At 35.2% G+C, this 15694-nt stretch overlaps 1 protein-coding gene across 4 annotated transcripts in view; it reads left to right on the forward strand.

Annotated features, from left to right (window-relative positions):
- ADGRB3 (adhesion G protein-coupled receptor B3) overlaps positions 1–15694 on the forward strand; it is a 1271667-nt gene that overhangs the window by 427015 nt on the left and 828958 nt on the right. For 3 of the 4 annotated variants that reach the window (XM_077487874.1, XM_077487872.1, XM_077487873.1), the window contains exon 3: positions 8226–8336. The exons of the other annotated variant lie outside the window; for it this stretch is intronic. In XM_077487874.1, the coding sequence (XP_077344000.1) occupies positions 8226–8336 (111 nt within the window). The remainder of the gene's footprint in view (positions 1–8225; positions 8337–15694) is intronic. 4 annotated transcript variants of the gene reach the window in all.

Raw genomic sequence — 15694 nt, forward strand, 5'->3', positions numbered from 1 at the left:
CGAAATACATCTTGACTTTTTCCTTGCATTTTTTTTAGATCTTAGATTGTAATGTTTTTATTCATATGATACTAAAATATATTATTTTCAAAAGTGTTAGATATATGGCAATCCACACCTCCACATGCCTTTATGGTCCCATTTAGATGTATATATTTAGATTCAAAGCCTAAGTGCAGCTAAAATCACAAACAGCAAAAACAGGGACATAAGTTAAAGTTAGAAGGATGCGTTACTTGTGCTGATTCCTCTTCTGCTAGTGAAAATCTTTCTCAGCCCTGCCCCATCCAACCCTTCTGCCATAACCTTCAGGTGCAGTGGGGTTCAATGCAACTAAGGTGTTGTTTCCCCCCAGCTCCATCATTCACAGAATCTGTACCAAATGAAGTATGAGCAGATGATTGATAGGTTCATCCCCACCATCATTTTTAGATAATGTTCATTAAAGCTTATATGAATGGAGCAGCTGGTCAGAAAGGGACTCTATAATGTATGGAAGCATGTGGTATCCTAAAGGCTTTAGCAGTTATTATCACATACTGAGAATTTTGTCATAGAAATCTTTGGTGGTGATTTACTAAAACTGGAACACCCAGAATATGGTGCAGCTATGTATAGTAACCAATGAGCCTCTAACTTCAACATGTTCAAGTAAGCTTTGAGCCCTTGTACACACGGTCGGAGATTCCGACGGAATATGTCCTATCGGACCGTTTTGTCGGATATTCCGACTGTGTGTGGTCTCCATCGGACTGATATTCCGACGGACCAACTTTTCCAAATTGCCGATAAAATTTTCAGACAAAATTCTCCGATCGGACCACCGATCATGTGTAGCCTACTCCGACGGACAAAGTGCCGCGCATGCTCAGATAAAATTCCTAGACCAAAGCTATTGGCTACTAACCTGAACGTAGTCCCGTCGTAACGAAATAACGTCATCACGTTATGTACAATCGGATTTTCCGACAACTTAGTCCGACCGTGTGTATGCAACATCACTTCCAGAATTACTCCGACGGATTTGGTTGTCGGAATCTCCGACCATGTGTACAAGGGCTGACAATTAACCTAGAAGCTCATTGTTTGTTATGTACAGCTGCACCACATTCTGTGTGCACCAGTTTTAGTAAATCCCCCTTTGTGTATTTTTCATACACTGAGATTATAAATGTTGTCTTATTTATGAATTATGTACAGTATATCTTGACAGATAGTAGTAGACTATTAATTGATTCTTGCATTTAGGAAGCTGAAAACAATAATGTTCGAACCTATGCATTTTTCTGCCATGTGTCTCAACCAAAGTTTTAATTAGAAACATTTTGAGAAATAGTCTATAGCCCAAGTTTATCTTGAAGTTGTTAAAAATGCTGATTTTTCATTTGAACATACACTATGAAATTTAACCACGATAGAAAACACCCTAGTTTGATAAATAAAAAGGTATAAGGCAACAGGATTTCAAATCCTCTAAACAAGCATTGCACATTTGAAATTGAAACACATTATCTGCAGAGGAAGAAAAAAAGTGATAGACAATACATTTATTTATTTTTTCCTCCCTTTCCTATTGTGTTGTACATTAGGTTCAATTTAGAGAGCCATTCCTCTCTAGAAATAATTTGAGATTTTAATCATTACTAGTTGGTTAAATTACATTGATTTTGTTCACTTTCAGAGAGACCCGAGACCTCTCACTATAATGCCTAGGCCTTTATACCTGAAGCCTCAATCCTTATATTGCATAATAAACACTAAATGAAACACAATAGGAAAAGTGAAAACCCTTACTAATTGTTTTACATGAGATCAAACTGAAAATACATGCAAATAAAATACTTTAAAGCTAAACTAAAGGTAACAGCTACATACGCAGATTAAATACATATATGGAAGCTGTCTCACCTGCCAAATAAATAGTATTTCTCTTCATCCAGTTCTGACATTTACATAGTAGTACAAAACTATCTGAAAGAGCATGAAATCTGATTTTTCTTAGCTACAATTAAGTAACTCTTACAGGTTACATAGTTACATAGTTAGTCAGGTTGAAAAAAGACACAAGTACATCCAGTTCAACCACATAGGTCTTGTCCTTCGCCCTAGTCTGGAAGTGGGCAGGTAATGAAGCTGTAGACTGGTTAGGCTATCTCCTGGTCATTATGCTCTCTACTTCTATCAGCATGCTGCTTGCATTGAAGCACAACTGATTGGCTCTTTCTGCTATACAGGGACTGCAAGAGGCTAATAACAGGTCACAAACAAGTACTCACAGTGCTTGTATTTAAAGAAAATACATGTAAAGATGTATGAGTGAATATGGAACTGGTTTACTTTATATATGCAAGGAGTCCAGCTTTAGGACCCATTTACATGATTACATTCTGGTAACATATGGTATGTGCATTGCTGTGTTGTGGAACCATTCATTTTGAATGGCATCCCAAATGCACCTTAACAATACACCACCAGTACAGCACACAATAACGCATAGTAGTGCACTACATGGCATTCTGACATTGGCAGCACATCTAAATGAATGGCCTGCCTTAATGCAACATGCATTATTGCACCAGGATTTGCAGATGCAAATGGACCATTTAACCACTTGCCGACCGCCGCACGACGATGTACGTCCATTTTTTGAAGAGGGATATCTCGGTAACGGCAGCAGCTGCTGCCACAACCGAGATATCCATCTCTTCAGGCGGCGGTCGGCTGTACGATAACGGTGGTCTCTGCGGCGGATTCGCCGCGAGATCACCGCTATCGGCGGCGGGAGAGGTGCCACCCCCCCTCCCGCCGCCCTCCCGCACCTTCCGCCGCTTACCGGAGCCGTCGGTAGCGGCGGAGGCGATCGGGTCCTTCAGTCTGCTGGGCATAGAGACAAGTGAGGCTAAGATGGCCCCCACTCGTCTCTATACCATAGGAGGGCGGAAGCGACGTCAAAACGTCACTTCCGCCCATACCTCCTAAAGGTATATTTTTTTTTTTAAATGTCAGATTTTCTTTTTTTTCTTTTTTTTGTTGCATTTTAGCCCAAATATGAGATCTGAGGACCTTTTGACCCCAGATCTCATATTTAAGAGGACCTGTCACGCTTTTTTCTATTACAAGGGATGTTTACATTCCTTGTAATAGGAATAAAAGTGATCCATTTTTTTTTTTTTTTTTTTAAAGTGTAAAAATAAATAAAATAAATTAAAATAAATAAGAAAAAAATTTTTTTTTTTTAAAAACACCCCGTTACAACGAGCTTGCGCACAGAAGCGAGCGCATACGTGAGTAGCGCCCACATATGAAAACGGTGGTCAAACCACATATGTGAGGTATCGCCGCGATTGGTAGAGCGAGAGCAATAATTCTATCCCTAGACCCCCTCTGTAACGCAAAAAATGCAACCTGTAGAATTTTTTAAATGTCGCTTATGGAGATTTTTGAGGCTAAAAGTTTGACGCCATTCCACGAGCGGGCGCAATTTTGAAGCGTGACATGTTGGGTATCAATTTACTCGGCATACCATTATCTTTCACAGTATGAAAAAAAATTGGACTAATTTTACTGTTGTCTTATTTTTTTATTCAAAAAAGTGAATTTTTTCCAAAAAAAGTGCGCTTCTAAGACCGCTGCGCAAATACGGTGTGAAAAAAAGTATTTCAATGACCGCCATTTTATTCTCTAGGGTGTTAGAAAAAAAACAATATAAAATGTTTGGGGGTTCTAAGTAATTTTCTAGCAAAAAAAACTGTTTTAAACATGGAAACACCAAGTCCGAAAAAGAGGCCTGGTCCTTAAGTGGTTAAGATAACAGCTAGTGGCTAATTAAAATGCCCTGCATCTACTACACAAGAACACATATATTGACACATTTCAAAACTTTTTTTATTGGCCGTACAATTATGATTTCCAAAATGCATTGGAAAACTATGAAAATTTTTTTTTTCAACAAAACAATCAATCAAACAATCATTTTTATTTCTGGAAAGATAGTCTATTACCCCATATATTCCACCCAGCAGAAATTAGAGGGCTCATACTGGATTTACTAACTGAAATAGATGTAACTTTTATGCAGTAGTATTTTACCTGCCATCTTAAATAGAATTGGCCTATGATCTAAACATTTCTATAGTTCAACTGCAATGATGTCTCTCGTATTTGCCATTTTCCCTATCATTCTGTGAGACTGGCTTAACTTAAAAGTGCCTAGTAGTTACAATACGTGATTCATATTTTGTTAAAGTAGTTTCATAGTCTTTTAGCCTTGAGCTTACTAAGATGAAACATATTTTTCAATTTTCAGCAGATTTCAGATATTGCCATGTCCATCAATGAGTTCATTGAAGCATAAAAGCAAACAATGGGAGTCAAAGGTTATTCAGCACATAGATGTAAAAGACTGGTACTTTCAGCTCCCTGCCACCAAAACTGATGTACTACTCTAACACATTTATGTACTGTTTTCTCATTGATTTCAGTTGTTTTGTGGATATTATGAATTGGTTTAAAAGAGAGCCACGTAAAATTAACAAAAAAAAATTAGTACAGGCTATCTATCATTTCTATATATAGGTAGAATTTTGTAGAATTGCTGTTTTTGTATTTTTATATATACTTTAAAGCTAAAAAGGGTAATTCTGAGCAGCTTTTTATTTTTTTATCTAGAACTATTTTTAATTGGGACTAATCAGAAGTATTCTTTTTTTGATTGGTATTATGCGTACAGATGTTATTGTTTTTTTTTTTATCCAATTTTAACTCCAATTCCACTGCTAATTTTTATTTTAGTTGTGTTTAATTGCAGATCATGTTCTGATTATGTTCTACCTTCTTAGCTCTCCCTTGTACACCAGTAGGGATATCTTCCTGCATGAGTTCTCTGATACGTCCTATTTTTTTTTTTTAAAGCTTGCATCCCCTGGTTTACTTGTTCAGCATACATATGTGTATTAAAACATTACTTTGACTATCTTCCTTTATCTTGACTGTGTTTTTGAAGTGACCAACGGTTTTCAGGCATAGGATTTACATTAGCATGTCCATTTTTTATAAAAAGAGAAGTATATATGAGCAAATCAATGGCCCAGGTTCAATATGCAGCCATGTTCACTAAAATGTGCTACTATTATTTAATACAAATGGTGCCCAGACCTATTTATGTTGATTTTTTTCTCCATTCTGCTTTTTATTTATTTATTACCTAAAAAAAAATTCACAATGATTGACTAAACTGGCATCCCTATAGAGAATGGACCATGCAAGGGTGAAGCCCTTGTGCATACTGTATACTGGCCCCAATTCCCTTTAGCATCCTGTTTTAACCGAAGTACTACAATTTTACTATTAGAGCATTCATTCAGAAAGCATGGGAAAGCATTGTTTGCTCAAATGTATATTTTTTTAGCTAATTTAGCTAATTGGAGACCTGATGCAGGACAAGTCCCTATTTGGTGACCTTATACAGATCTACAGTGAAGTTATGCACTGGGTAGGGGGAGTTTACTTGTTTCTTAATGATATTCCTTCTTGTAAGGCTCTAGAAGTATACAAAATGTATCAACTACTACCACTGAGCAGGTGTTTAGAAGCCTCCATTTAGGTAGATATGGAAAATCAGATGGAATTGTTTTCATGATGACCATATCTGGTAGTAGTGACATAGGTTCAGCAATAAGGGTTCTGTAGTAATCAGAGAGATGGTGATATAATTTTATTTAAAATCATCAGTCAAATTGTTTTAGGGTCACATAGGGTCCCCTTTGTCAAGCAGTCAGTCACTGTGTACATGATGAAGGGGATCCTGCATAGTTTAAACAATGTGATTATTACTTCTACTGATAAATTTACAATAAAGTAAGATTAAAGAAGATTTTGGAGTGCTGGTGATATGCAACCTATCATACCTGAAAACTCAACATTGTATTTCATTGGCCCATTCAGTATAGTTAGATTTCAATACCAAACATCTGATTCAGTGAGTTATGGTCATACACGTGCATGGTTAAATCTGTTAAAAAGCTCCTTACTAGGGCTCCCATGGCTTAATCCCATGGTGTGTGGACACCATTAATAAATATTAATTAATCACTTCAGCCACAGAAAGATTTGTCCCTTCCTGACCAGGCAATTTTTTGCGATACGGCACTTCATCACTTTAACTGACAATTGTGCAATTTATGAGGCATTGTACCCAAACAAAATGTATGTCCTTTTTTCCCTACAAATAGAGATTTCTTTTGGTTGTATTTGATCACCTCTGCGTTTTTTATTTTTTGCGCTATAAACAAAAAAAAAAGCAACAATTAAAAAAAATAAAAATATTTTGTACTTTTTGTTATTATAAATATCCCCAAATAAAATAAAAAAAAACACATGTTTTCCTCAGTTTAGGCAGGTATGTATTCTTCTACATATTTTTGGTAAAGATAATCTCAATACGTGTATATTGATTGCACAAAAGTTATAGCATCTACAAAAATAGGGGATCGATTTATACCAATTTTATTATTATTTTTTTACTAGTAATGGCAGCGATCTGGAATTTTTAGCAGGACTGCGACATTGCAGTGGACAGATCAGACATTTTGGGGCCATTGAGATTTATACAGTGATCAGAGCTAAAAATAGCCATTGAATACTGTATAAAAGAAACTGTCAGGGAAAGGGTTAACACTAGGGGGCGATCAAGGGGTTTACTGAGTTCCCTGGGTGTGTTATAACTGTAGGGGGGTGGGACTGACTAGAGGAGGAAAGAGATCGATGTTCATACTTAGTATGAACATGCGATCTGTCTCCTCTCCCCTGAGAGAATTGGGATTTGTGTGTTTACACACACATATCCCGATTCTTGCTCTGTCACAAGCGATCGCGGGTGTCTGGCGGTCATCGTGCACACCAGGCATGTGCATCAGCTGTGGGTACACGTGGCAGCATGCGCATGCCTGCTGTGACATCTTAAAGGAGCAACGTACAGCTACGATGATTTGCCCAGCTGAGCCAACCTGAAGCAGTATAACTGAGGCTGCTGGTCGGCTAGTAGTTAAGATACTATTTGTAGAGTTAAATTGAAATAATTCCACTGATTGACCAGTAATATACAACACCAAAGCAGCCCAATTTGTTTAACATATATACATTTCTATTTTCTTAAGCAAGCCTTGTTTACATAGCTTTTGAGAACATGAATTAGGCCAGTCACAAGCTGTTATTTTCTGCAAAGATAACAAATGCATTTTTTTTCTAAATTGAAACAGTTAATTATTTTTCTTTCTAGTGTAGTATTAACATCAACAAGCTGACAATTAACACCATGGTGATAATTTCCCAAGATAATTATTTATAAATGCATTGATATGCAATATTGTTTGTCATTCAACATGACACAAAAGCTGTTTTTATAAATTATATTCTTTTTGTAAACTCTAGCTCTGCCTTTGCAGCATGCACTCTCTTATGATTTTGCTTACATCTTTCCAGTTTTCCCTTTTTTGCTTTGCAACCCTATGGCTTTTTTTCTTTATAATGTTAAACAAAACTCCCCTATGTTATGAACATATTGTTAAAATTGTATAGCTTGATTAAATATATAACATTTTTTTTAAAAGTCTTGGAAACAAAAACATTTAAATTTCTCTCATACATTTCAAAAGAGCAGGAGGTTGTTTAATACTACTACTACAGAATTTAATTGACATGGCAGTCTGAAAAGAGATTTCTTCTGTAAACTGTTTTTGTATTTCATCACAAGTTAGTGATTGCCTGTTGTTTGACACAGGATTATTAAATAGTAAGAGTCATATTTTTTTTCTTTTGCATTTTTTAATCTGTGATAGCCACGCTCATGTCTCCATATTATTCAAGCCCATGTCACTTGTCCCTTGATTAAATATCACATTTTATAATGAATAACTAATATCTCTGCATATTATATATATGCTGGTAATGATTGAGATGTTTGACATAATTCGCTGTGTACATATTTTTTCTGCCATAGTTATTTTAACTGAAACTTTCACTTGATATTGACTTTGATAACCTAATATGTGTAGAATTATTATGAATAGTATAGCTACTTCAATGTTAATTGTTTTTAATATTGTGCAAACTGTATCACAGCTATGGAAGTATGTTTAGGTACATATTGCATGAGACATGAGTGCTGTTACTTTTTTTTTGAGAAATGTCTACACACAAGCTCTCATAAACCTTTATTCTGTCTTTAGAATTTGGAATGATTGGAGATCATACAATTAAAAGTCAGCGACCAAGATCTGTTCATGAGAAAAGGGTCACCCAGGAACAAGCTGATGCTGCTAAATTTATGGCACAAACTGGTAATACGTTAGTTACATTTTTTACTTACTGTTATCAATCTTAGCAAAACCACTGCATGCTTCCATAATCCTTTGCATATTTGTCAGTTTTTTTCTAAGCTGATACTTTTTTTACCCATTTTTTTTTTCACCAGTTACAGTTCCATAAATAAAGTAGCTGCAAAATAAACAGATCACTTCCATTTCAAATGTGGCTAACTAACCCATTGTCTTTACAAATACAGATGTAATGAATTTGATTCCAATGCAGAGCAGAAATGTTTACTGCCATGGAATGATTCTATATCCTTATAAGGGCTCATGCACAGAGCTGACCTTCACAGTTTCAGCCCACTCAGTGGTCTGATGATGTTAGATTGTGCAAGTTTGTCTTAATTCACCCCTATAGTGACTGCAGACTGTAATGCCTTCCCACCATGGGACAGGACTGCATGCACTTCAGCAGTCTAAGGATAGACCCCTGTGCATCTTCTATCTGCTAATGTGCACTGTTGTGTTGACAAACATTAAATTTATATGATAGCCTGCATTCCCCAGAGAGGTGAAAGGGGCAGCCTTGTATATATTAAACCACCTTCCTGCAATGGAGTTTATTGGGTGGGCCTCTGAAAAAGTAATACTGTGACAGTGTGCATGAGTTCTCACATGTTGAATGTAATTAATTTGTCATGCTGGAACAGAAAAGTATGGTACATCTGTAAGTGGAAAGATTCGAAATCAAGCCATGATGTCAGTAAGCTTAAAATACAAGTTGTTCCTTTATGGAAGAGTACCTTTTAGCATTCACAATTAAATATTTAACTGTTCTAGACTTAGCATATCTTAAAACAGTTTTTTTTTACTGACATATAGGTTGACTTGTGAAGAAATTCTTCCGAATAAATATAGATTTACTTCAATTATCTTTTAGTTATAAAACATTTTTAAATATTTTGCATACATGTTTGTGAATGTCACTAGTTGCTGATTCAGAAAATGACAACTTGTGTTTTAGGTTTATTGATTCTTTCAATATAAATTCATTTCAAATGTGCAAAATTGCTGAAATCAATATGCTTCATTTATTTTTATCTGCACACTTAAGATAAATCTTTTTTTGTGTTAATCCCTTATCTGAGGAATTATCTAGCACTGAATGGGGTTATGATGTGCAATTATCATGCACTAAAAAATGCTTTAAATTAACAGATGGCAAATAGCTTGACTAAAGTAAATGAAAAATATTAAAATTTAGAGAGCTGTGATGATCTACAAAAACACAGAAGGTTGCAACATTTTCAAAAAAATTACACACAAATCTTTTCCATTTTACCAACAGGTGAAAATATAAAAAAACAAAACAAAGCCATTTTGTAAAGGCTACACATATTTCGTAAAAGCTTACACATTTATGAAAGTTAAGCCTTAAAAGAGAAGTATGGGTTTGGGGTTTTTCCCCATCACTTACCTACTTACCTAGGTGGATGCAGCATCGGTCTGATGCTACATCTGTCCCCCGGCGCCTCTACAATGAGAAACGAGCATTCGAACATCACTGATGGCTCGGTCCTTACAGCTCCAGAAGCAGAGAGATGATGACTGTCAATCAGCATCTCTCCGCTCTGCTCCTCCTCGCTCACTGGAAGCTGGTCAAAAATGGCTCTTATTTTGGCAAATTCCTGCTCAATTAGCTGACATTCAAGCCATGGGTGGCCCTGTCAGCACTACTCATCTCAACAAAAGTCAATTTAAATATTGAATGAGCTGAGTGGAAAGTAATCAACCAAATGTTGACTGCATCCTATCAGATGTTTTGTCATTGGTCAGGTATTCAGGCAACTGTAAGTGTTGTGGCTGCCTAAATACAAAAGCCATCATTGAAGATTCCTCCTTCCACAAATGTTTAGCATGAATGGGGTAATCAACTTATCTTGTAATTGTGTTCTTCTTGCAGGCTCCGCAAGAGAAAGTTTTACTTTTACTGTAATTTGTTAAAGAGAACCTTGATGTTATATTCTGATTAAAATTTTCTAATTAATTTGTACTTATACTGTCCTTAGAAAGTGTGGAGATATGTAAATATGAATAGCTTTTACATTCAAACAACAGAGAACAGAACCAATTTTAGCTCCATAAGAGCACTGGACAAATATTTTAATGAATATAGTTATTTTATAATGTTTTGATTGCACTTAAATTCTGCAAAGCAAGGACTAGAGTACAGAATGTGCATATATATATATATATATATATATATATATATATATATATATATATACTTTTTGTGTCCAATATTTCACAATGATGTTTTATCAGTCATTAGCATTGTATTAAAACTATTTTCTGAAACATACTCAGATTTTAGTCTGTATTGAAGAAAATATTTTTTATAGGGATCAGATGATTTACTGGGGAATTTCTTTACACATATAGAAAATGACACCATTTGATATAAAACAGTGGGGTTGATATACTAAAGGCAAATAAGTGAATGAGATGAAGCTCTGCTGCTGACATTTTTTTTTTCCTCGCAGATGATTGGGTATTAATTGCAAAGTGAATTCTTGCCACATTCACTAAGCTAAGAGAACAATTCCCTTGCAGAGCAAAAATTCACTTGCAAAAGTGAGCCACATATTTGAACAGCTGATTTGCCTTTACAAAATGAATCCCTGTATGTTTTTTTGGCAAGACAGAGCTGAAATTGTCACTTTGTAGCACATTTCTGAGCTTCAAGACACACAGACTGTGGCGTAACGTTTAATTTCTTCTATTTTCTTTTCTAGTATTTCTCTGTAAATACATATATGTGTTTGTACTTCTGTGTTTAATAATATAGCAGGCAAAAACTTTGGTTAAGCAAATAATGAATCATTTTTGGAAATTTGATAGTGGAGATGAACTTGGTAGGCAACGTTATGTTCAGCTAAAGCAATTTAATGTCTATTCTGAAAACACAAGCAAAACAATGGCCATACAATAGTTGTAAATAGTTAAATTAAAAATGTATATACCCTTTTAATAACACTAGGGTGCTACAATCACATGATATCTCCGGCTCCTAAAACCATTTTACTAAGAGTATTAGTTACCAAAACATCAAATACTTTTGGGCTATATTTGATCTTCGTCCCTTTCTAGACCTCGGCTTGAACCCAGTCCTTTTCACATTCCAGTGACATATAACCATGTCATGTGATTATGCCAGACTTTCTTTTCACCTTCACTATTTAGGGTCATATGGTGGACCAGGGAAAAACTAAACAGTTTTTTAGATTTTCTATTGAGAAAATATTTAGGTAGCTATTGATGGGTAACATTATGTTTCTCTAGAGACAATTTTAGTGTAGTGAGGGAATGACAGCATCATACTTGATTATGCACAGAAGGCTCAGTGACCATAACTATAAGCAGCAGAGTGGACAGTGCTTTCAGTTGAGCATAGTATTTCAATTTAATCTATTAAGATTTTCTTGTACAATTTTATTGAGGCCAGAACAATGGAATTCCATTTCTGCTCCTTCATATATCCACAATATATATTTGTTTGATAATTTGGTGCAAATGGGAGGTTATGAAACATAAAGATAATAAAAAGAAAAACAAACATAAAAAGGTAATACTAAAGAGCATTTTTATTTTAATGACATCATATCAAATTATATCATAATAATGCATTGAAGCCCATTGAGACAGCTTTTAATGGTAAAAACATTACATTTACAAAATAAAAGGTTTACTGTAGACCGATAAACCCAATGTTTATCTGGAATTAGTAAGCTTGTCGAATGTGTGAAAATAGTTGTTGCTATGTTCCAATCACATAAAATGGCATAGAACATCTTTGAAATGTACTATGATTATGGCATTTTATAAAAACCAACACAATAAACATAAACATCTTCATTATAATCATCAATGAGCCAGATAAAATGTGAACCAGACTTCTTCACAATAAAAGCACTGCAAAGTACAAACAAACTGGTTACATAGAAAAAAAAAAAAAAATTTTTGATTTAATAGGAATGTAAAATGCATGCATGTAATCAGCATTGCTCCAGAAAAGCTGCATAAAACTCCTTTTTCTGGGTATTTATAAATTATATACATTGCTGCAGATATTCTGTTGACATAAAATTGGAGTCTTCACTTTGATGAGCAGAACAAAGCCAAGCTTCAATGGCAAACTGAAGATCCTGTTGGTAATTGGGATTAAGGTCACTGCAATGCAATGATATCAATCATATGAGGAATCTATATAGAGTCAAGACATAAAATTCAATTAGCATACACCATATTAATAAAACTGAGAAATGAAACTATAACTAAAGGTTAAATATTTCAAGAAAATAAAAGAGGGATAAAGGATTTTAAAAACTAGATAATCCCTTTGTATGTACAGAGCCTTTTTAAAGTTTATGTTTCATTTAGGTGATAGAGGATTTCCCTTTGTAATGTCACATGGAATATGGAAAGTCCGTATCAGTGGTGACCAACTTTTGTAATGTCAGGGACCAAATCATGTTCTTACTTAAATAACTTAAGTGGTATTCTCTCCTGGAGCTTTAAATATTTTTATAGAATGTACAATAAAATTATATTGGGGCAGTTTTGACAAAATCTATGAATGAAAAAAAAAAAAAAACGGATTATAAATATGCTTCATCTGAACATCTAGGATCTAGTATTAGCTAAAAAAAATGAAAAACATATCAAAAGATAAATTATATTATGCTATATTTGATTTTTTCATCTGTTTTGACATTTATTTCTGTATTTTTGTTGTCAGTAATACATCAATTCATTATCACCACACCATTTGCTTGTAGTGTTGTTCCCTAGCAAGCAGGCTTTACAACCAAATATATAATAGCGTTCTCTTCTAATATCATATGCAGAACACTTTATTTGTTTTGTAGCCATATCCAGTCAAAAGTGCAAAGATTCAGTAATTGTTTTGTTTATACAACTTGTCACATATATCACTTGTGCACAGGGCACTTTTCAACATTACACAAAATATGCTAGCTTGCACAGAAGAGAGAAGCGGTATTAAAATTCTCTTTGAAAGCCCAGCTATATAATAATAGAACAGCAAGAATGAAACGTGGCTTTGTAAGGCAATGCAATTTCTATTTTAGTAGTTTTAAATCTGATTTGGTATTCTTTGGGTTTAAATTCATCCAATTAAATACTTAAAAATAAGATAAGCTTCTTAAATCATAAATTCTATTAAAGGGAAATATTCATGACTTAGGCAGATAATTGCAAGAGTAAAATGTAGATATGCTTGTGCATTACAAATATGGCCATGGTCAAAGTTTTAGTGTAATATACCTAAGTAATATTTTCAATAAATTGAGAGTGCATGCCTTTTTCTTTTACAATGTATATTCAAATGGCTAATGTAATTGCTGTGAACAGTGAGGAATGTAATTTACATATACAAGCATGTTTTATCTAAATGCAGGATATGTGGATTAAATAATATATATTATTGCTAGAATCCACTGATTTCTTGTCTTTATGTCAGAATATTAGATACAAACAGGACAATGTCAAATAAATCATATCAAATACATTTATAAGTTGAGTCAAAGTTAAAGACTGTGGCAAACTGCAGAGATCCTTAGTGACATTTTTTCTTATAGAAAAAATAGGTTTTATACCAAGACCCTGCTACTGAGCTATCTTTTTCATGCTAGGGTGATGAATGATGAAGGAATGTCTGTTGTAGTTTAAAGCTATCTATAAAATATACATAAATATAAAATGATCATCAACAATATGGCTAGTTATGGTCTATATGGGCACTCCAAGCTCTTTCTGGCTAAATGATCTTTGGGCTTAGTGCATAGTTTGTAATATTCCTATTTTTTCCATAGCTTTAATGGTGTTGATTCACTAAAGGAAAAAAGGAACACAGGGGGCACCAGCTTAGTGCAGCATCAATAGGTTTATTATGATTAAAAAGCCAAATCCAATGTTCCAAGAAGTGAGGAGAGTCACTGCGGGACATAAGGTAGGATGTTACATCACACCTAGGGTGGGCTGATTGCTATGATAATGTGTTTCAAAACTCTATTGGCTCTTTTCTCAATCCATGGCTTCTTTTGATTCAATAGGCTTTCCAAAACTTGTTACCATAGCAATCATCCCACCCCAGGTGTGAGGTCACATCCTGCCTTGTGTCCCACAGTGGCTCTCCTCACTCTGTTTTCTGTCACAAGCGGCTATTCCAGTGAACAGCTTCCATCCAATGTGGCATGGCTGCAGATAAGCTCTTTGATGTTATCTTTCTGTAAGTTTGCATTTGGCTTGTTAAAGTGGAGTTCAACACAAAAATGGAACTTTCACTTTTTGGAATCCTCCCCCCTCCGGTGTAACATTTAGTACCTTTAAGGGGGGAGGAGGGAGCAGATACCTGTCTAATACAGGTATTTTCTCCCACTTCCTGGCATAGATAACAGCGGCATTCCTCCCCTGCTGTCTTCTGCGAGACAGAAGACAGCAGGGACTAGTGAGGACATGCAGTGTGACTCCTGTATGCGCAGTAGGGAACCAGGCTTCACTTCCGGATTCCCTTACCAAGGATTGTGGCAGCAGCAGCCAAGAGCCAACGGACAGATCGGCTTCGGCTGCCAACATCGCGGGCTCCCTGGACAGGTAAGTGTCCATATATTAAAAGTCAGCAGCTGCAGTATTTGTAGCTGCTGGCTTTTAAGATTTATTACTGTCTCAGGTGGAGTTGCCTGCTGAAGTAAAACACCTTTCCTATGGGATTTTTATGAACGCCTTATGAACTTTTCATGAACTACATATGCTACACAAGCGCATCTTCACATTTATTAAGGGCGTAGAGGTTAACTCCTGTGATTGGTAAATTTAAATTGTTGTTGTGCATAGATTCACTAAAAGAGTGGAGCACCATCACTTTGAAAAAAACATTTTCACTTTACAAGGAATTTTCAGCTACCTTTGTGACTGTGGTAAAAATTCACTTTGCAAAGAATGCCCAATCACCGGTAAGAATATCTTAAAGAAATATGATTTTTGCTTACAGATTATTTGATGACAGAAGTCAGCACAGATTTACATTCACTAATCTAAGTGAAACTGTCCCTGCAAAGTGAAAATGCTAGTTTAGTAAATCTACCAATTATTTTCAACTAAAATAAACAGGTACAGAGGATGTCTTCCTCCCTTCCTCCTTCTTAAGTGATCTACAAATGTATGCCAGTGGAAAAGTCTAATGCTAGAACATTTCTGCACATGCAACCAGATGGGTTTCTTTGGCTAATGTAAAGATTACCAAAGGTAAAATGAATGGCATCTTTTTGAACTATTTAACCTCTTTTTAATAAGTCAAAATTAATAGC

The sequence above is a fragment of the Lithobates pipiens genome, unplaced genomic scaffold (genome assembly GCF_037356315.1).
Source record: "Lithobates pipiens isolate NorthernLeopardFrog02 unplaced genomic scaffold, aLitPip1_a1.2 Scaffold_18, whole genome shotgun sequence".
Taxonomy (NCBI): Eukaryota; Metazoa; Chordata; class Amphibia; order Anura; family Ranidae; genus Lithobates; species Lithobates pipiens.